Below are 27,968 nucleotides of genomic sequence, written 5' to 3' on the forward strand. Positions count from 1 at the left end.
GACTGTTATGACAAAAAACGCGTAACCTGATATTAGACTCCACTGTCAGCAAAATGTAACAAAACAATTACGAATATTTGAACGAGATGCCAATTTATTTATTTATTCGCAGCAGTAATAATAAAACTGATGTTTGGGCAGAAACGATGGTTACCATTACTGTAAAAGACTGTTTTTTTTTTTTTTTTAAAAGAACAGTTCTCCCAAAAATGAAAATTCTCTCATCATTTACTCATCCTCATGCCATCCCAGATGTGTATGACTTTCTTTCTTCTGCAGAACACAAATTAAGATTTTTAGAAGAATATTTCAGCTCTGTAGGTCCAAACAATGCAAGTGAATGGTGACCAGAGATTTGAAGATCCAAAAATCACAGACAGGCAGCATAAAAGTAATCCATAAAACTCCAGTGGTTTAATCCATGTCTTCATTAGTGATATGATAAGTGTGGGTGAGAAACAGAACAAGATTTAAATCCTTTTTTACTGTAAATCTGCACTTTCACTTTCAGATGTGAAAGTGAAGATTTAGAGTCAAAAAAGGAACATGATTATAGTAATCACTCAGCACTAATGATATATATATATATATATATATATATACAGTATATCTTAAACCAGCCTAAGCTTGGCCAAACCAGTCTTCGGCTGTTTTAGCTGGTCAGCTGTATAATCTCCCAACCTGACGAGTGCCCAAACCCCTCTAAAGCCATAAAATCAGACCAGGCTGAGAGGCCAGCCAAGACCAGCAAACCAACTGATGTTCTAACTTCATGGGACGGATTCAAACTTTCTTCAGGTCTTCGAAAGGAATCAGACTGATTTAAACATAATTTACACATACTTAATGAATCACCTGCTCAGCATAAAATTAAAACATAACATTTATGATTTGATGCACAAATAAATAAACTAAAGTATCACATGTAATGTAACCACTGATTTGTGGAATTCATTTCTACACAATTAAATTTATCCTTTGAAATTATTTCATTTTTATTTTAACTTGATGAAAAATCCTAAGCAATGCTGATGGAATTTCTATCATAATTGGAACTAAAATAACAATTAGATCTCAGAAGAAATCCCAGGAGATCAGCAGTTACAGAAATACTCAAACCAGTCCGTCTGGCACCAACAATCATGCCACGCTCCAAATCACTGAGATCACATTTTTTCCCCATTCTGATGGTTGATGTGAACATTAACTGAAGCTCCTGACCTGTATCTGCATGATTTTATGCACTGCACTGCTGCACATGATTGGCTGATTAGATAATCACATGAATGATTGTGATCTCAGTGATTTGGAGCGTGGCATGATTGTTGTGTCAGATGGGCTGGTTTGAGTATTTCTGGGATTTTCACACACAACAGTCTCTAGAATTTACTCAGAATGGTGCCAAAAACAAAAAACATCCAGTGAGCGGCAGTTCTGTGGACAGAAACACCTTGTTAATGAGAGAGATCAACAGAGAATGACCAGACTGGTTTGAACTGACAAAGTCTACGGTAACTCAGATAACCGCTCTGTACAATTGTGCTGAGAAGAATATCATCTCAGAATGGTGTTCTGAGATGCGGGTTGGCGCTGTTTTGGTGGCACGAGGGGGACCTACACAATATTAGGCAGGTGCTTTTAATGTTGTGGCTGATCAGTTCATATTTCAAATTGTGATTGTAATTCCTTTAGCATTCCATTAGGATTTTTGAGACTCAGGTTACACATGAAATTCAAAGTACAGGCTGTGCACTATAAATTCATTCAGTGTCTGTCTAGGATACAGTGATACTTTACACCCCAAGTGTCACCACAGGTCAGACATCTTTAGACCCCAGGAAATATCCAATGGCAGTAATGCATGCCCCAGACTGCACAAATGCCCCAGACTACAACCCTCAATACAGACGCTTGCCATGCGGTTGATCAGGATCCACCATGGACTTAAGATGGATTATCAAGAAATCTAAAGTATGCAGATCCCAGTCAGTAAAGCATACTTGAAATTCTCTTGTTCTCATGGATTATATATTACAAGAATTCATTTTATTTTTAACCATTTACATGCAAAGATCTGAGTTACGGTAAGAGCACATGACTTTATTACACAGAAGTGTTGTGAAGCCAGAAAATCTCAGCTAAAGGGACAGTTCACCCCTAAATGAAAATTCTCACCCTTATGATTTTACTCTTTTATGTGAAACAAATGGAGAAGTTTAGCAGGACGTCAAGGCTGCACTTTATTATGCCACACCAATGAAAGTGGATGGTGACTATGGCTGTCAATCTTTTAAATGGACAGAAGTATAAAAGTAATCCATATAATTCGTGTGCCATATTCCAAGTCTTCTGAACGTCGTTTGGCGTCACTGGCCACTTTTGTTGTCAATATGACTTTTCTAGTCGATTTCAGAGTAGACATTCAGCAAATAACAATTTAAATCTCTGTTCTTCACACCAAGCATTTAAGTATCACTTCAGAGGGCTTGGAATATAGCACGCAAGTCATATGGACTACTTTTATGATACTTGTGTCATTTTGGAGCTTGACAGACCCGTCCTCATTCACTTTCACTGCGTGAACAGAATAGTCTTCATAAAATCACTTTTTGTGTCTCACAGATGAGAGAAATTCACAAAGATTTGGAGCAGTATCCAGTATCATCATCCAGGACCCCAATTATCCATTTTTAATATGATTTTATGCCTTTTCTAATGAGTGTGCTTGTGTTGAAGTGAGCTGAGGGAGGAATTCTGTCTGTGGAATAGTGCTCATGCCTGTGTGCTATATATATATACAACAGTATAAAGATCCACAGAGCAGCTGCTGAGAGAGACAGACACTGTCAGGACGGCCACTTTTACTGTCTGTCTACCAATGACATCACAGGTCTCTCACCTCAGGGTAAAAACACCAGAAACATTACTAATTCTTAACAGAAACTTTGAGTGAGCCAACTTTCCCCATCTTCCTCTTTAAATAAGTTAATTAAAGTCTTGTGTGTGTGAGTGTGTGTGCCTGCCCGAGCATACTGACACTCATTCGCTTGCTCTCCCAAATCCCCTCAGATTTATTCAAAATACCCAAATACATGAATCAGTTGTGTCGGAAAAATAATCCAGGCGAAGCGTGGACGACGAGTTCTGTCAGTGTGATTAGATAGAGACAGGCAGCGTGTCGAGAGGGACTCCAAATCCACCGACTGACACTTTTTCTTAAGGGGCTCATTTAGAAAACCACAGAGAGAGACAGTTAGAGAGAGACAGATGAAGAGAGACGCACACTAGTACATGCATTGACTGTCCAACAGTCTTGCTGAAAGTTCATTGGCTTTTGTATTTCATTGCAATTATTATTTTTCATTAAAAAGATAGTCCACCCAAAAATGAAAATTCTGTAATTGCTTACTCTCATGTTGTTTCAAAACCTGTATGACTTTCTTTCTTCAGTAGTCAGTTTAGTTTATGCGCAAAATCGGAATATCACTAAAACAATTTACGAATATGCAGCGTTTCCGTGCCATGTGTTTAAGAGAACATAATCATCACTTCTGGGGGAATTTGGTGCAAAATAGAAATGATAATGGAAGTTGAAGCCACTGTGGCTCTTTTAATAAATCTGATGAATTTCTGTGGGTTTAGAGTGCTGGGACTCAGTCGCCATTCACTTTCATTATATGAAAAAATATGCAAAACATTCAGCCTGCTTTTGTGTTCCACGACAGAGAAGTCATGTGTGTTTGGAATGAGATGAGGGTGAGTAAAAGATGACAGAATTTCCCCTCTTTGGATGAAATATCCCTTTAACACTTCAGGCACCATATTTATATTGTTATGTTCTTTATTTTATTCATTTTCTGTCACTATTCTTTGTGTGTGTGTTGATGTTTTGAATTGATAATATTGTATGCAAAACAAGCCACACGGTGTACCCTAATGGTGATATTACTGGAAAAATCAAGTTGTCTTAATTACTTAAAATGTCAAGTTTTGTCTCTTAACTCAACTATCTATGTTCCTTGAACTTATTTATCTTAAAACATATAGACTTACAATTTTAAGTGTTAATACTGTAACCCAAATGAACAAGTACAAAATAGAGGCTTGAATTATTTAATTATGTTTTCTTGGTCAAAGGGAACATATGGGGGCATTTAAATAGTTGCTATTGAGAATTCATAGAGGTTTTAGCTTTTTTGCAGTATTATTTATGTTATTTTATTCTCAGTTCTCCTTGTGCATGTGCAACTGAAGTACAGGCATATATGCTTTTCTGTGTCAAAAGAAGTTTATTTAAGGATTGACCTAGAATCTTTATAATCTTTTCTTTTTTTCTTTTTTTTTTTTTTTGGAGCTGTGATGTTGATCTAAATTTGAGTCCATTCAACTAAAATTAGTAAGTAGAAACAAGAATATTTAAATTGCAAATCTGAGTTAAGACTACTTGCATCTAATTACCTTCACTTAAATAATTACGTTCACTCTATATGAACACCGAGTTAAGTGAACTTAATTACACAAGTTTAAAAGACGCCATTACTCAATTCAACTGAGGGAACAAGTTTACTCAATCAATTGAATAATATCAACTTATTAGAGTTTTCTGTGCAAGTTTTGAAAAATGAGTTCATTTGTGTCAATTCTACTATTGCTATTCCTTCTTTTTTATTATTATTTATTATATATATTTTCTCTTTTTTTATAGTTTATGTATGCTACGTTGTAATCACCCTTGTTTTCAGTTTGCACTGTTTTGTCTAAGTTTTGGCAATACAAAAGGGCAAATATTTGTCATGCTAATAAATCATCTTTAAAAACTAGAGCGAGGGACACAGACTGACAGAGAGAGAGAGAGAGGCGCCCACGCAACGTGTTTCACGTGTGTCTGTATTCAGCTTGTGTCTCTCCGCCGGATTAACCGCTCCAACACAAAAGAGCCGTCAGGGCCAATAGTGCCGTGAAGCTCTTGACATTTGCAGACCACTCGTATGTGTGTGTGTGTGTGTGTGTGTGTGTGTGTGTGTGAGAGTGAGAGAGTGTGTGAGTGAAAGTTTGTGTGAAAGTTTTTGAAATACATCAGCCCTGCACTTTATTACTCTTATATCTCACACCGGACTGTCATAAATTATATTACTGTCATTATATTATGTCTCTCTTAACAACTGACTATCAACCGACAGCCTGAATGTCAATACAGTACAATACTGTACATTCTATATATATACATTTTTCATATATATTTTAATTTTTATTGAATAATGTGTATCTATATAGTATCTATATAGTAAAAAACAAAAACAAAACAAAACAAAAACAGCATATTGTATACTGTACAGTGTATGTTATTATTTGTATATTGTTGAGTGTAATTGTGTATAACAGATGTTTAAATTGTGTTGTGTTAATTTGATGTTTTAAGTTGTGTAATTATGTATAACAGATGTTTAAATTGTGTTGTGTTAATTTGATGTTTTAAGTCGAGTTTAATTATGTATAACAGATGTTTAAGTTGTGTTGTGTTAATTTGATGTTATTGTAGATTGGTATATGTCTCATCACTGTCACGACTGCTATGTTGATCGGAACTGCACCCAAGAATTTCACACACCATTGCACTTGTGTATATGGCTGTGTGACAATAAAGTGATTTGATTTGATTTGATTTGAGTGTGTGTGTGTGTGTGTGTGTACATGTTTATACTACACTGTGGGGAACAAATGTCCCCACAAGGATAGTAAAACCTGAGATCACCTACATTGTGGGGACCAGCCAGCGGTCCCCACGAGGCAAATGGCTTATTAAACAAACTAAACAATGTTTTTTTTGAAAATTAAAAAATGCAAAAAGGTTTCTATGAGGGATAGGTTTAGGGGTAGGGTTAGGGTTAGGGGATAGAAATTATCTTTAGATCTGTATAAAATCCATAAAATGCATGGACGTCTATGGAGAATCCCCACAATGATGTAAAAATATAGTATGTTTGTGTGTGTGTGTGTGTGTGTGTGTGTGTATGTGTGTGTACATGTTTATACTACATTGTGGGGATCAAATGTCCCAACAAGGATAGTAAAACCTGAGATCACCTACATTGTGAGGACCAGCCAGTGGTCCCCATGAGGGAAATGGCATATTAAATGATGTTTCATTTAAAATGTAAAAATACAAAAAGTTTTCTGTGAGGTTTAGGTTTAGGGGTAGGGTTAGGGTTAGGGGATAGAAATTATCATTAGATCTGTATGAAATCCATAAAATGCATGGAAGTCTATGGAGAATCCCCACAATGATATAAAATTATGGTATGTGTATGTGTGTGTGAGTGAGTGTGTTTCTTATAGGTGATGTGAGAGTCTCATTTAGAGGTGTGGAAGTCTTTTTATGTCTGTAGTCAAATGGTGGGTCGGTTCGGTTAAACGGTGTGTGGCGAATACAAATGAGCCCCTGCTGAGAGGTACCGCACAAGTTTATTAAAAATAAGCAGGCATTCACATGGTTTTAAATCAACAACGCATCTAATTCATTAAACGATGAGCGCCTAATGAGTTTTTAATTAAAACTGATTCATTCATCTTGACTGGCATGTCACAAATATGCATGGATTCATCATAACAAAGCATAACAAAGTTTTGTAGTATTCTAGCATGTTATGTACTGTTATGGCCAACGTTTTTATGACCATCGTTAAACCATGGGTGCATGGCAGGGTCTAAGGGGTGCTAGAGGGTGCATTGCCCCCCTAAATTTACTTCAAGCCACCCAGGAACTTAAAACCATGGTTAATTTGTGGTTTCTATGGTGTTACTTCAAATACTAGAGTTAAATGGTGCTTACAGTAGTAAAAACTGTGTTTAAACAGTTTTACTACTTTTAACATGCTAGGAGACGCAGGCGAGGGAGACGAGCAGGCGTGCTGGTCAAGCTCCGTCATTGCGGATTTCGAACAACCCTGCCAAGTATTCATCTAGCGAATCTCCGCTCTCTTCCTAACAAAACGGACAAACTACATCTCCTCACCTGCACAAAAAAGGACTTTTCAACCTCTGCTGCCTTGTGCTTCACAGAAACCTGGCTGAGTGAAGCCATTCCGGACAGCACGTTACATCTGCCGGGCTTCCAGCTGTTCAGAGCGGATCGCATTGCGGAGTTAACAGGGAAAACGAGAGGCGGTGGAACATGCTTTTACATCAGTGAAAGTTGGTGTACAGATGTAACAACGTTAAAGAAGATGTGCTGTCCTAATTTGGAAGCGCTCTTTATTAACTGTAAGCCTTTCTACTCGCTGCGGGAGTTTTCCTCGTTTATTCTGGTGAGTGTTTATATCCCGCCAAACGCGTGTGTGAACACAGCGCTGCTACAGCTGACTGATCAAATCACAGACACGGAGCAACAATACCCGGACTCAGTTATTATTATTCTTGGAGGTTTTAACAAAGCAAACCTCACACGTGAACTGCCCAAATATAAACAGCACATCACATGCCCCACCAGAGACAGGAACATGCTGGATCATTGCAACACAACAATAAAGGATGCATATCGCTCTGTCCCTAGAGCAGCTTTGGGACTCTCTGATCACTGTCTGGTTCATCTTCTTCCAACCTACAGACAGAAATTAAAATCAACCAAGTCAGTAGTAAGGACTGTAAAGAGATGGACCAATGAAGCAGAGCTGGAACTACAAGCCTGCTTTGACTGCACTGATTGGAGTGTTTTTGAAGCTGCAGCCACCAATCTGGATGAGCTCACAGATACTGTTACATCATATATCAGTTTCTGTGAGGATATGTGCATTCCTACTAGGACTTATTTAACGTTCAACAACGACAAACCATGGTTTACAGCGGAACTCAGGCAGCTTCGTCAGGCCAAAGAGGATGCTTACAGAGTTGGGGATAAAGTCTTGTATAAAAACAAGTTTTCAGCTAACGACCCTGCATCAGTGTGGAGTGGCATGAAACAACTTACGAATTGCAGGACTCCTACCCCCAACCCTGTGGTGGACCAACAATTGTCTGATGACCTGAATGTGTTCTACTGTAGATTTGAAAGGCCTCACACCCCACACCCGCTCTGACCTTCACTTCACAAAAACACCAACACCTCCTGCAACCCCCCTCCTCCCCCCTCCTGCTATTCAACCTGCACTTAAGATCTGTGAAGATGATGTGAGCCGTGGCTTTCGAAAACAAAGGATAAGGAAAGCACAGGGCCCAGATGGCGTTTCACCTGCATGTCTTAGATCCTGTGCTAACCAGCTGGCCCCCATCTTCACACAGATCTTCAATATATCACTGGAGCAGTGTGAAGTCCCATGCTGCTTCAAACGCTCAATCATTATTCCTGTCCCAAAGAAACCAAAAATCACAGGACTTAATGACTACAGACCTGTCGCCCTGACGTTTGTGGTCATGAAGTAATTTGAGAGACTGGTGTTGGCCCACCTGAAGGACATCACTGGACCCTTTCTAGATCCCCTTCAATTTGCTTATCGAGCAAACAGGTCTGTGGATGATGCAGTCAACATGGGATTGCATCATATCCTGCAACATCTGGACAGACCGGGGACATATGCAAGGATCCTTTTTGTGGACTTCAGTTCGGCTTTCAACACCATCATCCCAGCTATACTCCAGAATAAATTACGCCAACTCTCTGTTCCCATGTCTATCTGTCAGTGGATCACCAGCTTTCTGACAGACAGGCAGCAGCTTGTGAGACAGGGGAAACTCACTTCCAGCACCTGTACAATCATCACTGGTGCCCCCCAGGGATGTGTGCTCTCCCCACTACTCTTCTTCCTCTACACCAACGACTGCATCACCAAGGACCCCTCTGTCAAGCTCCTGATGTTTGCAGACGACACCACTGTCATCGGCCTCATCCGAGATGACGATGAGTCTGCATACAGAAGGGAGGTTAAACAGCTGGCATATATGTATATGTATGTATATATGTATGTGTATGTATGTGTGTGTATGTGTGTATATATATATATATATATATATATATATATATATATATATATATATATATATATATATATATATAGTCTATTGTGTATTCTATATATACTTTTTTCTTTTCAATATTTATCTATTTTCTATTCAATTTTAATTATTTTTTAAAAGTCTTGTTGCTGTTTTTGTATTGTTTTTGTATTGTTGTGTACTGGAAGCTCCTGTCACCAAGACAAATTCCTTGTATGTGTAAGCATACTTGGCAATAAAGCTCATTCTGATACTGATTCTGAAACCCTGTAATCCCTGACAGGCTTCAGCGTTTCCTCTCTGCACATCATCGACTGATCTCACATGACAGAAAGGTTCTTTCGCACTAAAGCGCAGCACCCTGCAGCCGCGAGCTTCTCTGACCGATGATTGACAGCTGTCACTGCTCATCTCACTCAGACGGTGACGTTTCCCTGCTGTGAAGATGCAGGCAGTGACCATAACGTGATGTTCATGCTGGTCAGACGATACGGAGAAGGAAACCCCAGCAGCGTTCAGATCTACTGATTCTGATGGCGATTGAAAGATCCTGAGGGAGTTTCACACACACCAACACACTTTCCATTGACTTCTACTGAATTGGGAATATTTCAACTTGGAATTATTATTATTTTAACAACATTTGATTAATTTGTCTGACTACTCCACAACATTAAGCACATATTACACTTTCAACAAATCATATTTTCCCACCTCAGGCATCAAAGCCCTTTTATTATTATTTTTTTTTTCAACCCTGTCACACACATAATGAAAGTGGTTTGAAAATGGTTCTACACAATACCTACTATCTACTAGTCATGTGTCCCTCATATCAATTTATTGACAACAAATATAACATTCATGACAGTTTTCAGATTTTTATGTGATAATGCTATAAATAAGCAAATTGTGTATCTGTGGTAGCAGTAGACCGATATATCGGTTTAAATGATTAATCGGTGCCGATAGTTGCTTTTTGGAACTATTGTTATCGGCACAAACATATGCCGATAGTTGCCGATAGTTTTTTCATCATTTCAAAATAAGAGTCCCTGGTGTGTTTCAGGCTTGTTTATACTTAAAAGTCCCGCGTTATGCACCAAATCCTCATTTTTTCTGGTTATTTTTGGTATTTTGGTTGAACAATAAACTGCATCTGGGATTTTATTCATTTAGGACTCTTTGTCTGTGCCCATCATAGATAGTAAGGAAAGAATACGATTATTTTTGACATTCTATAAATTTATTTTAAAAACTATCGGCCGATTAATTGGTTATTGGTCTTTCCCACCACCTTAGTTATCGGTATCGGCAAATCCACTAACGGTCGACCTCTAGTCTGTGGTCTGATTATTTTTGTTAAAAATGTTTTAAATTCAAATTTTAAAACTTTTTGTGCTAGCCCTTAACTTGTCAGACTGTGCTCAGCAAACAATATATTTATTTTTAATTGTGTTTCCATTTTAATTATATTTTAATTATCACTCTCGTCACAGGGTTGGGAGGGTTACTTTTGTGTAAATGTATTCCACTACAGATTACAGAATACATGCTGTAAAATGTAATTTGTAACATATTTCATTAGATTACTCAAGGTCAGTAACGTAATCTAAATACTTTTGATTACTTCTTTAGCACTGGTTGATTTTTTCACTTGTTTTGACTATAAAAACTCTGCCAGTACAGTAAGACAAAATACACATGTTAAAAATACATTCTCTGAAAAACTTAAATATCTTATGCAGTGTTGTTTCTAAAACAAGATAAATCTAACTGATCTTGTTTTAAGGATTTTTTGATATTTTTACAGGAAAACAATACAAAAATTATTATCAAGAATATGATTTTTGCCCTAATATCAAAGGTCTTACTAGAAAAAAGAAATTATGATCTAACGTGAATATCTTGATAAAAAATATGATCGTGTCTGGTAACATGTGCATGTAAAATGGCTAGAAATAGCATTTTAGCTTAGTGTAAAGCTGACAATTTACACAAGGTTTATTTCTATTTCTTCTGCTCCAAACTTACATCAAACGTACTTCTCTGTCTGCTCGTATGAATGTAACACATCATAAGAAAGTGTTTCACCGCTGTTCAAATGCACTTTGGATCGCATCATTTATATGTATAAATGTTTTCCATCTGAAAGGACTAAATATTAAATGAAACAAATGACAATAAAATGCAAAGTAATCTCTTCAGTAATCCAAATACTTTTTGAATGTAACTGTATTCTAATTACCAATGATTTATATTGTAACTGTAGTGAAATACAGTTACTTATATTTTGTACTTTAAATACGTAATCTCGTTACATGTATTCCCTTACTCCCCAACCCTGTTTATATATATATATATATATATATATATATATATATATATATATATATATATATATATATATATATATATATATTGAATTTTCCATATTTTTGTTACATTATTCATAAATATAGTAAATAACTCAACAGGGTTGTGTGACGGGGTTGTGTTTTTTTTGCTCAAAATAGCCACTATTCCTCGTGTGGTGTAGGACAGAAGACCACATGGCATGCATGAAATTAATAAATTCTATATACATTTATAGATGTGATGGGGTTGAATTGCCAAGCTTGATGATCCCCATATTACTATAATGCACTTCAAAATAAGAATACAAATTATTATATTTCTTACCTGTTTTTGCACCAGGATGTCGAAGAAAGCTGAATGATGTCACTTCTGATTTATGTCACATATGGGTGGAAATAAAATTTGTATGGGCTGAAACGGTTGGTGTGATGGAGTTCAGACTGAGGGACAGAACTTTGTAGCCTGGTTTATATATATATATATATATATATATAGAGAGAGAGAGAGAGAGAGAGAGAGAGAGAGAGAGAGAGAGAGAGAGAGAGAGAGAGAGAGAGAGAGAGAGAGAGAGATAGATAGATAGATATAGATATATATTTAGATAGATATAGATATATAGATAGATATATAGATAGATACAGATATAGATAGATAAACATGCATTTTTTTGGTAAAATATCTTTCTCAGCAAAAGAACACAAATAAATGTTTACATTACAGTTTTTGTTGATTGCTTTAGTACTATTATCGCAAGTATGTGGTAAAACCTCACAACTGCAGATCATCAAAAAGTCTGTTTTTTACACAGTCACTTTTTCACCACACCTAATCAGTGTGTCATCAAAGAAATACCTTTCATATGAAATAATTGTCTTTCACAATGCAATGCTCACAATACTTTTGATATGCTTCTCTTCTGATACATTTGACCAACACTTAATCCAACTGCTCTTAATGGTTAATCACTGAACCATTCGGTAAACCTATAGATTTTAAATTGATTTGTCAGCTATATACAGTATATGGATTTCGAGAACTACACAATAAAATGTGTGTTTGTATGAACATCTAAATTAAATGTAACCACACATAATGAAAAAATGCTAATTGATTTCACATAGTGGTAACCACAGTTGGTCACCATATACAGTAAAAGGGGGGTGTAAACACTGGCAATTTCTTTCATCATGGAGCAGGACAGACAGCAAGGAGTAGGAAGAGCTCGTGGACAAGGGATCCGTCAGAGAGGTGGGGATGGGCACCAACAGAGAGGTCAGAGAGGTGGGCATGGGCACCAACAGAGAGGTCAGAGAGGTGGGCATGGGGCCTGTTGAAGTGTTGGTCGTCAGAGAGAGGGAGGCAGAACTGGTGTCTCTAATGAAGTCCGGGCCATCATCGTTGATCATGTGGTGAACAGAGGCCTTACTACGGCAGAGAATGCCAGATTAGTTGATCCAAATCTAAAAAGATCAACTATCAATTCTATCATCTGAACTTTTCGCCAAGAAAACCAGTAAGTCTGGAGGATATATACTATGTTTTACCATTATATTTACAGTAAACTGTAATGCATGTAAATTCATAAAACATGTTACACTATTCTTACAGTATGTTCTATTGACAGTATACTCTGTTCTATGCTTAGAATTGACAGAAAACCCCATAGTGGTGGCCGTGTGCTGACCGACCAGCAGGAGTGGGCAGTGGTGGAAATGGTGAGGGCCAGGAATGATATACGGCTGTTGGAAATAAAGCAGGTAATTGAGGAGAACAATGACACCTTTGCACCAATGTGGCACCCATCAGCCTACCAACAGTAGCCCACCTTTTGAGGAGGCACCAGGTATCAATGAAACACATTTACCGGGTGAAACAACTGAGGGTTGAGTATGTTCAGGTATAGCACTATATACTGTATTACTGCTATTATTTGATGCATCGCCTACTTCATGTGTATATTGGAACTACACTGTAAAAAGAACTAACCTAAATATATTTTTTAAAGGGTGATGATGGTTGATGCGGATGTGAACCATCACAAGTACATTTCTGTTGATGAAGCGGGCTTTAACCTGGCCAAAACTCGTCGCTGTGGACGGAACCTCATCGGCCAACGGGCCACTGTCCAAGTGCCTGGACAACATGGAGGAAACATCTCCATGTGCGCAGCTATCTCTGAAGATGGTGTGGTAGGACGTAGGCCATTACTTGGCTCCTACAACGCTGCACATCTCATCGAGTTTCTCAATGAAATTGAGCCGGCCTGTCAAGCTGAAGGGGTCACCTATGTAATTGTGTGGGACACTGTCAGGTTCCACCATGCAGAGGTGGTTCAAGCATGGTTTCAGGCCCATCCCCGATTCATGACCCTCTACCTGCCCCCATACTCTCCTTTCCTCAACCCTACTGAGGAATATTTTTCAGGATGGAGTTGGAAGGTCTATGATCGCCAACCCCTTGAGCGTGCCACCCTCCTTCATGCCATGGATGAGGCATGTGATGACATCAGTGTAGACCAATGTCAAACATGGATTTGCCATGCCAAAAGGTTTCTCCCAAGGTGCATGAACAATGATGAAATTCATTGTGATGTGGACGAGAATCTATGGCCAAATCCTCAAGACAGGCTTGATCCAAATTAATGTAATGTGTGCTAAATGTTTTGTTTTCATTTAGTTAATTTGTTTTATTTAACTGTGGACATTTGATTATAGAGAGTATACCTACAGTATGTTACAATTATATCTGAAAAACACAATTTGCCCAAATGATTGTAGAGGATGTCTTCATTGATCACAACTTGATTACATATAGGATAGATATTATGGAAAAGATAGATTCTGTAAATGTTGGGTAATGTAAGTGTATTGCCTAATGTGAAAACTGTGTAATCTGTCTTCTACAGTACTGTAGCATATTACTTTCAGCACGTCTAAGGGCGATTTGAAACATGTATCTTGCATTGTTTGTTATTGGATTCACTGGTAGTTAAAATGACTAAACTGAAAAGATATCATTATGTTGTGTTTTGGTGATTAAACCATATGATCTCATGACACTTCACAGGAAACTTATATTTTAAATCAATGGTTGTGTGGTGAGAGATGTTTACAATCCAAATGAATGCACAATGGCAAGTACTGAATGAAAGACTGGCTGCGTTACAAGTGTGATGAGTTTGGAGTGATGTATTAAGAGTTGTGAGGTTTTACCACATACTTGCAATAATAGTACCAAAGCGATCAACAAAAACTGTAATGACAACAATTATGTACAGTGTACACATTTTATTAATTATTTTCTGATTACAAATTCAGTGAAGTACCTCAGGGACGTGATAAAATGCTTGGTATAAAATAGAAAGATGATATTCTTTTATGATAAAGATTGTTTTCATGCAATAATTCTTTTAATTCATTATAATGGACACTTTTAACATTTCATATTAATGAACCACCACTTTAAAAAGTCTTTAAATTTTTTACTGAATCCCAAAAAATGACCCTAAAAATGTTCTATCCCCTAAACATAACCATCACACAATCCTTTCTGCAATATTTAGTATGTTTATGAAGCCATTTTCCTCATGGGGGCTGGGTTATAGTATAGAAAACATAATGAGCTCATATAATGAGCTCAATAATGTAATAGAAGTCAATTGAACGTCCCCACCATCTGTGATGGACGAGAGGGAAAGCCCTGAGCGAAGCAGAAAATCAACGACAGCCTTAAAATAATGAGAGTGATTATCTACATGACAGAGTCAGCACTACTGCTGCTGTTATCAGTAAACACCTTTAGAAGAGATTGTACTTCACGACGACACACAAACACACAGCAGTGGGAATGTAGTGGGTTGAATGTGCTTAAGTGTCATGAAAATAATGTCACAATGCAAAAACTCTTAATGGTTCAAAAAAAGGCTCCGTTTTCTTTATGCAAAATATAATTTCTTCTTTTTATTTTGGGGTGAAATATGACCAGTGTTCTTGACAGGTTTCGCAAGAATCAATACAAAATACAAAAGGCATTGTTTTTGTTCATAAAAGATGAATGTTTATGAATCGTCCACAGCTAAACAAAACATAATGAAGTGTAACTTAGACAAATCACCGTGGTAAACTGAGCGAAGAGCTCTGCTCATGACAGACATGAAGATGGAGGATAAATAATCGCTGTGTCTGGGTGACAAACGGCAGCGTGGAGGATCCGGATGAGGAGAGAAGTGAGCGATTAAAGGCGTGAATGAAGAATGTGCAGATGTGAGAGCTGATGTGCTGAATCAGCTGTACTGAAGCTCAGGTCCTGCTGGAGATGTGAATCTGCTGGCTGACAGAATCTCCTGCAGCTTTAGTCTGGACACGTCTGAGTTTCACTGAACATGATTCACGGTCTCACGGATCGGATGTGTGAAGATCATATTGTGATGGTGACTGTGATTTTGCCATGTGGGGCATGTTCCTGAATCAGGAAAATACTGTCATCATTTACTCACCTTCATGTTTTCCAAATCTGTTTTGACTTTCTTTCTTCTTCAGAAATGGAGATGTTAGGCAGAATGCATGTTATGAAAGTGAATGGTGACTGAGGCTAACATTCTGCCTAACATCTCAGTGTTCCACTGAAGAAAGAAAGTCATATGGGTTTGGAACAATGTTTATTTTATTTTATATTTTATAAACGTTCCCTTTTAAAGGAATATTCCAGGTTGAATACAAGTTCATCTCAATTGACAGCATTTGTGGCATAATGTTGATTACCAAAAAAATAGATTTTCTTTAATAAAAGCACAAATGTGTGTTCCAGTGAGACACTTACATTTATGCATTTGGCAGATGCTTTTATCCAAAGCGACTTACAGTGCACTTATTACAGGGACAATCCCCCCAGAGCAACATGGAGTTAAGAGCTCAAGGACACAATGGTGGTGGCTGTGGGGATTGAACCAGCAACCTTCTGATTACCAGTTATGTGCTTTAGACCACTATGCCACCATCACTCACTTACAATGGAAGTCAATGGGGTCAATCTGTAAACATTAAAATACTCACTGTTTCAAAAGTATAGACACAAGACATAAACAATATGTGTGTTAACATGATTTTACTGTCATAAAATCACTTACTAACTGCATCTGTGGAAAGTTATAGACAATATTACAACTTTGTTGCCATGACGACATAATACCATAAATACTAAAGTTTTAACAGAGGACTTAATATAAGTACTTTTATAAAATTATAAGCTTCACATTTCTGCCTTTAAACACTCCAAAAATTGACCCCATTGACTTCCATTGTAAGTGTCTCACTGGAACACACATTTGTGCTTTTTTTAAAGAAAAGGAGGAACGAGTCGAAATACATTTTTGTGGTAATCAACATTATGACACAAATGCTGCTGATTGAGATTAACTTGTATTGAACCCGGAATATTCCTTTAAGGGTTGGTAATGGTCAGGATTAGGGCTACATTTCTTCTTTTTTTTTTTTTTCTCCCCAATTAGGAATGCCCAATTTCCAATGTGCTCTAGGTCCTTGTGGTGGTGTAGTGACTCGCCTCAATCCAGGTGGCAGAGGACGAATCTCAGTTGCCTCCGCGTCTGAGACTGTCAGTCTGTGCATCTTATCACGTGGCTTGTTGAGCGCGTTACCGTGGAGATGTAGTGCATGTGGAGGCTTCACACTATTCTCCGCAGCATCCACGCACAACTCACCACGCACCCCACTGAGAGCGAGAACCACATTATAGTGATCATGAGGAGGTTACCCCATGTGACTCTACTCACCCTAACAACCGGGCCAATATGGTTGCTTAGGAGACCTGACTGGAGTCACTCAGCACACCCTGGAATCAAACTCTCAACTCCAGGTTTGGTAGTCAGCGTCTTTACTCGCTGAGCTTCCCAGGCCCCCATGGGCTATGTTCCTTTGACAGGAATATTCCTCCAAAACCAACAAAAGATGTTGAACCACAAACATGTTTGTCTTGGCAAAATAACAGTAACATTTGTGACTAATACTATTCTTTGACGTGCATAATTCTCACAAAACCTGTCAAGAAAATGTCCTTGTCCTATTTGAATCCAAAATCTAAAGAAACAAATAAGAAATTATATTTTGCATATATAGAAAATAAAGCATAATTTTAGGCCCATTAAGATTTTTTTGTGACACTATTTTCATGACAGTTACGCACATTTAATACTCATTACTGCAGTGTGAAAAAGATGATCATTATGATATTCTGATACCACAACATGAGTAAAAAGATAGATTATATAAATTGTATTGATGTATTTATATACAATAGTAGTACTCCTTTGGTACTACTAAAATTGGATTTTAATTTAAAAAAAATCATTGTACAACAGCATTTTTACTGTAAAACAGCAAAAAATGACAGTTACAGTTATTAGAATCATCACTGAAAACAATGGGAATAGTTCAAGTAAAACATCTGGACGAGTTGTGGTAATGAGAATGAGGTGGTAAAATGTGCTGAAGTGTCCTGAAAATAATGTCACATTACAAAACAATTTTATGGTCCTAAATGTAGGCTTTTGTTTTAATTTTTTTATTTTATTTTATTTTATTTATTTTTTTTTGGTTTAGGGTTTAATATGAGCACAGCAATTTCTTGACAGGTTTCAATTACACTTTGGAGAGCCATGTAGATACCATGTTATATGAATATGGTATTCAAAGAGTACTATGATATATATCAAATTCCATGGAATTACCATCACTGAAGCACGGTACGACCACAGTAATTTTTTTGCAAGCAAATCCAAATCATTATTCGAGAACTGCCTCGTGTCTCAGTGGATTATCTGTCAGCGGAGATTGTGTTTAATAAGTGCATTCATAAATGAACAATGTTCACCCTACACTCGAGGACACTGTGACACCGATCGGGCTCTCTGGGAATAGATGAGATCGGTGATGTAAAGCACAAGGTTGACATAGCACAGAACAGTCACGGCGAGCTTCACGTCCCACGAGCACTGGCCCCGAGGGCAGCCCTGCGGCCGAAAAGGAGTTCCGTACTTTTTGTCAAAGCAGAAGACAGGCCAAACCACAGCCGCGCTGAGGTACAGCAGCACTGCTGCGAATGTGTAAACCACCACAAACCGGTCAAACGGCAGCCGCAGAATGGCAGTACGGCCAGAGACAGTCAACGCCACCATGAGCACCGTGATTGCGAAGCAAACCGCAAACACAACCACACAGTAGATGGTTGCGACGTGGCTCGAAAAACCGCTTCCGTTGGCGAGCATTCCGAAAATGACACATCCGGCGAAGCTCTGCACCACCTTCAGGATCCCAGAGGGTGTCGCCATGTAGCCCACGACTCGGCCTGGTTTGGCACGTGACAGAAAAACCTCCACTCCATACGCGATGCACGCTGCCCAAGAGCACACGGTCACGGCGATGCGAAAGTTTCTTTGCTCGCAGTTATTATAAGGGCACTCTGGGCGTACGAAGTACACTGGATAGACTACAGAGGCTGTGAGGGTCAGGAGGGCAGCTAGAGCTGCAAAGGTCACGGTCAGGTTCTCCCAGGACACAGGAAGACACGTGTGAAGACGTGTAGCATCCAGTACGAAAATGGCCACTGTAACGGCAAAGCAGAAGCTCCAGACAGTCATACAGAACGTCCCGTAGGTGGCGCTGTAGCCGGCGCTGTGGATCACCAATGAGATGACGGAACAGCCCAGAGTCAGCTGACACAAACGGGCGGCACCTATTGGTGACAGCACTGCCCCCATGTTTAAATAATGTCCACCAGAACTGTTCATGCCTTGACGCTTCCAAACTGAGTTCATATTGGTAAAGTCTTGGACTTCCTTGATAAGTTTGTGATTCCGTTGGTTTATTTTGACAGAATATATCTAGATCAACAGGTCTACCAACACTTGACAACAGGAGGTTCAGATTTAGCTTTGAAACATTGATTCCTATTAAGTGCTTGTGGTTTGTTGACTACAATCGCTTGGCATAGAAAACACTGGTTCAAAAAGTCTTGATGAACTGGAGTACTTTCTTGTTCATCAAGTATGTGATTCCATGGGTTTATTTTGACAGAATATATCTAGATCAACAAGTACACCAGCGTTTGACAATAGGCAGTTAACATATAGCTTTGAAACACTGATTCCTTGTTAATTTCTTCAATTGTGTGTAGTACCTGTTTTCTTGACTCCAAATAGATGGCCGAGAAATCATTGATTCCAAAAGTCTTGAAGAACTTGAAGACTTTCTTAATCGTCAAGTAAGATTCCCTTGGTATATTTTGATCAAATATATCTAGATCAATAAGTCTACCAACACTTGACAAAAAAAGTTTCCAATTTAGCTTTGTAACACTGATTCCTTGTTGATTTCCTTAATTGCGTGTGGTTTGTTGACTTCAATTGGTTTTACTAGAAAACATTGGTTCTAAAAGTCTCAAAGAACTTTTCTTAATTATCAAATGTGATTCCTTTTGGTTTATTTTGACAGAATATATTTAGATCAACAAGTCCACCAATATTTGACTTGACCACATAAAGTTTACAGTAAGTTTTGAATCTTTAATTCCTTGTTAATTTCCTTTATTGCTTGTGGTACCAGTGTGTTGACTCCAATCAGTTGGCCTGGAAAGCATCGCTTCTAAAAATATCGATGAACTTGAATACTTTCTTAACCTCCAAGTCCTATTCTGTTGGTTTATTGTGACAGAATATATCTAGATCAACAGATCTACCAGCGCTTGACTTGACAACAGGAAGTTCACTGTTAGTTTTGAATCATTAATCCCTTGTGGCACCCAGTAGTTAACTCAGATCAGTTGGTCTCCAATACATCGGTTTTTGTTGTGTCTGGTTGCTGGGTCTCTAGCTGGAATGATGCTAGCTATCCACTGTCTGTCTGACACTTCCTGTTTGGTTTCCACGGCAGCAGAGTCTTCAAAGACACTCAGACAGTCTCCCTCGGGTGTCTCTGAACGTTGACTTCTCCTCGGGGGTGCACAGAGTATTTCTGACTCTATCTTGGAGCATGTGACTCACAATCTGTCACAATGCAAAAATGTCAAAATCGCCAGAGACTTTACCTCCAATCACAGCTCGAGTTGGTCATAAAATGTGTCCACTGTTGCACTGTTAATAGAACAGTTGTCAAATATTACATCCGTTCCTTATTGTCCATTGTTTTAAAGCTCCAAAATAAGCTCAATTTTTGGGGGGGTTTGAGAGGCTCCACAAAGATAAGTCCACTGGAACAACTGCAGAACCAGAAACAAAGCAATAATCCCAAATGTTGTCTTTGTTACAATGTTATCAGATAAATATGAAGCCTCGCAGTTGTAGCTGTAAACGCTCCTGTGACCATGTGGCCATACGGACAACAGCCCGGCGACTTACTCCTCTCATGGGGGGCGTGGAGGCCAGAGGAGAGAGTTATTTCCATGCGGGGTGTGGCAGGGGTGGATCTCAGGCTGGTATGCGGGTAGATGCCACCTGCAGCAGCTTTTGTAAAGGAAATGGACAGTTCTTCTAAATATAGACACACTATATAGAGACATTCAGAAGAGGGGGGATGCCACTCAGGGTGAAGAATGCACCCTATTAATAGAATATCCATGATTAATGAGCAGACCTCATTCATTTCTGCAGAATTACAATGTTTTTGGCTACACTGAAAAACAATCAGAATGAGTATTTGTTTTCTAAACATACTTCCTACAAGATACATTTTCTTGAGAAGAAAAATTGTGTATATATTAAAACGTATTTTCACAGAATATATCTGTGAAATGTATAAATGTATTTATTTATAATAAAATCTATTGATGTTTATGCTTAAAACAAGAAAAAAACAAAAAACAAACAAACAAAAAAAACATTGCCAATAGGGTAAGTAAAATAAATTTTACTTTGAAAACAAAGCAAATTTGCTTCTCGAGTAAATGTATCTTGTTTTAAGGATGTTTGGATATTTTTACTGGAAAACAAGACAAAAATACTGATAAAGACAGCTCAATTTAACAAATATTAGCACATTAAAGGAAGATATCACCAAAAAATTAAGATTCTGTCATCATTTACTCACCCACATGTTGTTCAAAACCAGACCTTCTTTCCTCCATGGAGCACAAGAGGATATATTTTAAAGAATGTAGCTGATTTCAATATAATAACAGTTGATAGTGACTCACTTTAAATCATAAAAAAATTCCCAAAAATGTCATAAAAGTAGTCCATGCGATTCATGCCTCATATTCCAAGTCTTCTGAAGGCACACGATCACTTTGTGGGATGAACAGATTAAAGTTTAAGTTGTTATTAAGTTGCAAATGAAATCAAATAATTGATCAACTCTACCACAGTAGTGGTAGTTTGTCAAAAATGCAGGAATATCTTGTTGCAATTTGCAACTATCTGCTTTATACAAAGTTTTTAAATTACTTTTATAATATATGATGCTATGAACCGCTTGAAGTTTAGCAGGATCTTTTTCATAATCATGTTTTTGGAGTTAACACAATTAATGAAATTTGCTTTACCCACATTTTTTTAATTCTCTCATCATTTACTCACCCTCATGCCATCCCAGATGTGTATGACTTTCTTTCTTCAGCAGAACACAAATGAAGATTTTTAGAAGAATATTTCAGCTCTGTAGGTCCATACAATGCAAGTGAATGGGTACAAGAACTTTGAAGCTCCAAAAAGCACATAAATGCAGCATAAAAGTAACCCATAAGACTCCAGTGGTTTAATCCATGTCTTCTGAAGTGATATAAGCGTGGGTGAAAAACAGATCAGTAATTAAGTCCTTTTTTACTATAAATCTCCACTTTCACTTTCACATTCTTCTTCTGTTGTTTTTGCCGATTCACATTCTTCGTGCATATTGCCACCTACTGGGCAGGAAGGAGAATTGATAGTAAAAAAGGACTTGAATATTGATCTGTTTTTCACCCACCCCTATCATATCACTTCTGAAGACATGGATTAAGCCACTGGAGTCATATGGGTTACTTTTATGCTGCCTTTATGTGCTTTTTAGAGATTCAAAGTTCTGGTCACCATTCACTTGGATTGTATGGACCTACAGAGCTAAAATATTCTTCTAAAAATCACACACATCTGGGATGGCATGAGGTTGAGTAAAGGATGAGATAATTTTCATTTTCGGGAGAACTGTTCCTTTAACAGTAGCCAAATATTTCCTTTCAGAATGTAATGCATACAATGTAATCCATTTACAAACAAAATTACATGAAAGTTTTTGAAATTTCTGGAAACATGAAAAAGGTTTTAATGTCAAATGTTTGTTTATATTGTAATTTAGCCCAGCAGTTATAGGAATAATTCACCAAAAAATTAAAATTCCCTCATCATTTATTTGGCCTCATGTCGTTCTAAACCTGTAAAGTTCCTCTTCTCAACAGATGTCCTCATGTTCTTCTAACTCTTGACATTTCCTCACAAGTTTGTCTTAAAAGACATTTTTTACACAACAACGCCATCGATGGAAATATCTGAGAGCTTACACACACCGCAGTGTAGGGTGATTTTTCTCCTCCTTATCTCAGTGATTTTTGGGCCTGTACTGCCATCTGCTGACATGTCTCTCAAAAAAACCTTCACACACATATGCAGCTCAAAATATCTTTAAAAGTCCACTAGAGAGAGCTGCAGGACCACTTCAATCATGATACTTGCCTAGTTCAGTGTCTTACAACTTAAAGTCGAGTACATCATGTGGAACAAAATCAAACCAGTCTGTCTGTAGATACACACAGCACAAGACATGGCAGTGTCAGTGTTTTTATGTACTGTTGAACATCGTTTTTTCCCTGCTTTGATGCTGTCAGTTATTGAATAGATAAACCAACAGAAACATCGTCAAAACATGGCTGTTTTTTTTTTTTTTTTTTTTTATCTCCAAATATGCTCATTTAAAAAAATAAACAGAAAGTGGCATGGACTTCTGGCAGCTGTGAAGTTGCCAATTCTTATGACAATGATACATTTATACAATTATATGTAGAGGTGAAAAATCAGCTGTAAAATGGACATTTGCAACCGACCTCAGTGTAAACAGATTATTCAATCTAAAGAGTGTAGTAAGGGACTTGATTTTATCTGTTAATCTTGTCAATGAAATTACTGACGAAAATGTTCGTTGGCGAAGGGTTTTTGGATTTTGTCAACAATAGACCTCATTCATAGCAGCACCATTTGATTTTTGTTGGAAATGACAACGAGGCTGTGAGAGATAGCACAGTCTCTTCAGTGGGTTGTACGGTTGTTTACAAGCGTTTTTGGATCATTCCATTGAAAAAATTTGAAAAATATCTTTCCAAGAAATTTCATTTGACAAAAAAGCTCCAGAAAACACAAATTGTGGTCTTATGGAAAATGAGATGTGATCTACGATCTTTATACAGCTTTATACAGTACATGCCACTGAAAAGACTGTGGGCTTTTTTTCGTGAGTGCACAAAGCGCAGAGCTACATGCAAAAACTGTGTGCTACGTCGCATCCAATTTTCATGAGAGGATAATTCTAAGTGCAATTTTTGTGAAATTGCCCAAATGGGTGGGAGTGTTTGCACTGTCTGTGGGTGTATGCACGCAAACTATGGGTGTATTGTATGTCAGTGAAGTCAAGCAAAGAACAATTTGCTATTTTCCTGAGAAATAGGTCCAGCTAAAAGTGTTTGCAAAAGTGCAACAGAAGTGCTATAGAAATAAATACTGCTGTTTATCACTATGCTTTCGATTAATGCTGTCTTGTTTGGAAAATGGTTATGTGCGAAACGTGGGGTTATTTGTGCTTCTAAAATATTTCCGGGGTTTCCGGGGACGCCATGCGAGAAGCAGACTCTGCAAACTTTGCTAGTTTTTTAATTATTTTCATGTTATAATCTGGTGAGATTCGATACACCCAATTACATACTTGCTCTTTGAGGTAAACATGGCAAAGAAGTCAAAATCCTCAGACTCTGGAGACATTAAAATATACTTACGTGTTCAAGCTGAGGCCTCTGGCGGGACTGCGAGATGGAGACTCAATTTGGACGGCAAGTCGGCAGATGAAATTCAGCATCAACTGTCCAACATGTCGGTAATGCTGATGAAGGTTGTTGCTGACTTGGAAGATCTCGCTGTAATACGTCGATTGATTACGGTGATGGAAACAAAATTCTCTGAGTTGTTTACAAGAGTGACAGAAGTTGAAAAACGAATCGATTATCTTGAGTCATCGGAAAGGGAATTATCCGCTAATCCGCCCACGTCCAAAACAGGTTTGGAATTAATTTCGGAAAAACTGGAATATTTTGAAAATATGAGCCGAAGGAATAGCATATGAATTGTTGGAATTCCTGAGCATGAAGAGGGCAGAGATATGGTGAAATTCCTGGACGAGCTCTTCCCAAGTCTGCTCGACATAACAGGCCACAAGCTGGAAATCGAACGAGCTCACAGAGTCCCAGCTCACAGATCTGCTGAGGGAGATAGGCCTCGATCCATTCTGGCCAGATTTCTGAGATCATCCGATAAAGATCTGGTGTTGCGCCAGGCGGGGAGCAAAGGAAAGCTTTCTTGGAAGAACCATAATATTTTCTTGTTCCCGGACTTTGCGAATTCAACAAGAGAGAAATGCGATCGGTTCAAGGAATGTAAGAAACTCTTACACCGCAGAAGATCACTTTTGCAATGATGTTCCCGGCCAAACTGAGAATAGAAATGAAGAATGGTCGCAAAGTATTTACATGTCCAAAACAGGCACTCTCCTTCATAAATACATTGGAGTAAGCCATTTGATGTTTCTTATATTAGTGGACTGACTCGCGGTTGAGGCACTCTATTATCTGAGGAAGCTGGGTGCCATTTTTGTTTCTTTTTGCGCTGGCTCCGCCTAGCGGCTGGAGTTTGTTTTGTGGCATGACTCCAAGAAACTTTTGCATTGATGGAAGATCTTTTTTACACTGAAGTTTCCGGCCAGATCAAGAATGGACACTTTGGATGACCGCAAAATATCTACATGCTTACATAAAGGACGTCTTTTATAAAGTTGACGGGCTGAGTAAGTTATGGTGTATTTTTTTTTGTTTTTTTTTTGCGGCCTCCAAGTTAGTTTGGCTCTTGATCATCCGAGGAACCGGGATGCCGGTTTTGTTTTTCGTGCTGGCTCCGCCTAGCGGCCGGAGCTTGTTCTGTTGAATATCACTCCTTTGGAACAGCTGTGGATAAATCTGTTTGTTCTTCGTGCTTATTCCTCCTGCTGGCTGGAGTCTGTTTTGTTGAGTATTTTTACGGGACATTGGAATGATTACGTCATCCGCTGAACTCATAACAGCTGGCTCACTGAACAATTGCTTGTCTGTCTGAGGAAACTGAATGGCTTTATATCATCTGGAGTTTATTTTGTGGAAGAACACACCTTCGAGACGGTCCTGTGAATGAATCTACATGTATTTTCTGTTATTCTGCCTGTTGGCTGGGGTCTGTTTTACAAAGTATTTTCTGTTATGTAATTTTGCCTTACAAAATTTGTATAGAAGCGCCGGACTTGAGCAATCCGATGGCAAAGTTGTCGTGGGGGCTCTCATAGGTGTACATGGACTCTTTGAGTTTTAAGGGATTGACGCCGGTTGGCGCTATCGTGCGCGGGGTTAATGCGCACATTTTTCTTTTTTCTGTTTGTTTTGATCGGGGGGAAGTTCAGGGTTTGATTGTTGCATTAATGGTGAATGTGTTCTGTGTAATCTTGTTTTTGACACACAATTTATTTATTTTTATTATATCAATATGTCAAATGTTAATATGAACAAGTTGTCTCTCTCCACATGGAATGTGAATGGGTTGGGGCACCCCATAAAAAGTAGGAAGGTTATTTATTTTCTTAAACGTAAGAAATATGATATTGTGTTTCTTCAAGAAACACATCTTTCCCCGCAGGAAGCTGAAAAATTTGGGAAGATATGGGGTGGACATGTTTTCTTTAGTGTTGGCTCAAAAAGAGTAGGGGAGTCATTATATTGATTAATAAACATCTACAATTCAAATGTCTCAAACAGATTATAGATAAATTAGGAAGAGTCATTATTGTTTTAGCTGAAATTCAAGGGCAAAGGTTGATTTTGGCTAATATTTATGCGCCTAACGCTGATGATCAGGGCTTTTTTATAGATCTTGAAGGGATGTTGCAAGCCGCTGGCACCCCTCATGATATAATATTGGGAGGAGACTTTAATCTTTTGATGGACTCAGTCCTTGATCACAGTGAAGCAAAAGTGTGTAAGCCCCCTAGAGCATCGGTGACACTTCACAAGATGTGTAAAAATCTTGGTCTTGCAGATATTTGGCGACTTTTGAAGTAGGGACTATAATTTTTTTCATCAGTCCATAAGATTTATTCTAGAATAGATTTATTTTTGATATCTAAGTCCCTCATTTCATCTGTTGCGGATTGCTCATTTGGAAACATCTTAGTCTCAGATCACGCCCTGGTGAGTTTGGAGATGTTGCCACATACAGAGAAAAAGAAATCCTATAGTTGGCGCTTTAATGTATCCCTTTTGCAAAATCCTGATTTCCAACAAATGTTAAAGACCGAAATCAATGTTTATATGGAGACCAACTGGTCCTCAGTATCCTCTGTGGGCGTGGCTTGGGAGGCACTTAAGGCGGTTCTTAGGGGTCGGATCATACAGTATGCCTCATTCACCAAAAAATCCAAAGCACGAGAACTTGTGGAGTTGGAAGAGAATATTAAAAGTGCAGAGGCAGAGCTGAAGTGCAGAATGTTGTCTGATGGCTTCAGAGAATTGACTAGATATACAGATATAATGCTATTTTGTCGCGAAGTGGAGTTTTGGCTATTCAGGGCAAGACAATTCTATATTGATCTTTATAGTTCTACGTCTCCGTCTACTGATGAAGATATTAGAAACTTTGTGGAACCATTAAAACTTCCTAAACTGACGACTGAGCAAATAAATTGTCTTGATTCTGAGATAACCTTGGAGGAACTTGACGAGGTAATTAAGGCCTTACCTACAGGCAAAGCTCCAGGGCCAGATGGTTTTGCTGCTGAATTTTTTAGATCTTATGCTACAGAACTGGCTCCACTTTTGTTAGAAGTTTATACAGAATCATTAAAGAACGGAAAGCTTCCTCCAACCATGACACAAGCCCGGATCAGTCTGATTCTTAAAAAGGACAAAGATCCAAGCGAGTGTAAAAGTTACCATCCAATTTCCCTGATCCAGTTAGATGTAAAAATGTAAAAAAGTTATGACATCACTTATACATATAGATCAGGTGGGGTTTATTCGGGGCCGTAGCTCTTCTGATAACATTAGGCATCTCATCAATATCAAGTGGTCAGTAGCGAATGAACAATCTCCGGTCGCTGCCATCTCACTTGACGCCGAAAAGGCATATGATAGAATGGGATTATCTTTTTAAGGTTTTGGAAATATATGGGTTCGGGAGTACGTTTATTGGATGGATTAAGTTACTTTATAGACACCCAGTAGTGGCGGTACAAACAAATGGACTAATTTCAGATTATTTTCCTTTGGATAGGGGCACCCGGCAGGGTTGCCCCCTTTCCCCATTA

General features: G+C 38.2%; 1 protein-coding gene across 1 annotated transcript; it reads right to left on the minus strand.

The window, feature by feature from the left end:
- Positions 1–16,751: 16,751 nt before the first annotated feature.
- On the minus strand, positions 16,752–20,234 carry LOC127428196 (myeloid-associated differentiation marker-like protein 2). Its single transcript, XM_051676371.1, has one exon. The coding sequence runs from the start codon at positions 19,169–19,171 to the stop codon at positions 18,230–18,232; it is 942 nt and encodes a 313-aa protein (XP_051532331.1). The 5' UTR covers positions 19,172–20,234; the 3' UTR covers positions 16,752–18,229.
- Positions 20,235–27,968: the final 7,734 nt, after the last annotated feature.

This window comes from Myxocyprinus asiaticus, chromosome 37 (genome assembly GCF_019703515.2).
Source record: "Myxocyprinus asiaticus isolate MX2 ecotype Aquarium Trade chromosome 37, UBuf_Myxa_2, whole genome shotgun sequence".
Lineage (NCBI taxonomy): Eukaryota > Metazoa > Chordata > Actinopteri > Cypriniformes > Catostomidae > Myxocyprinus > Myxocyprinus asiaticus.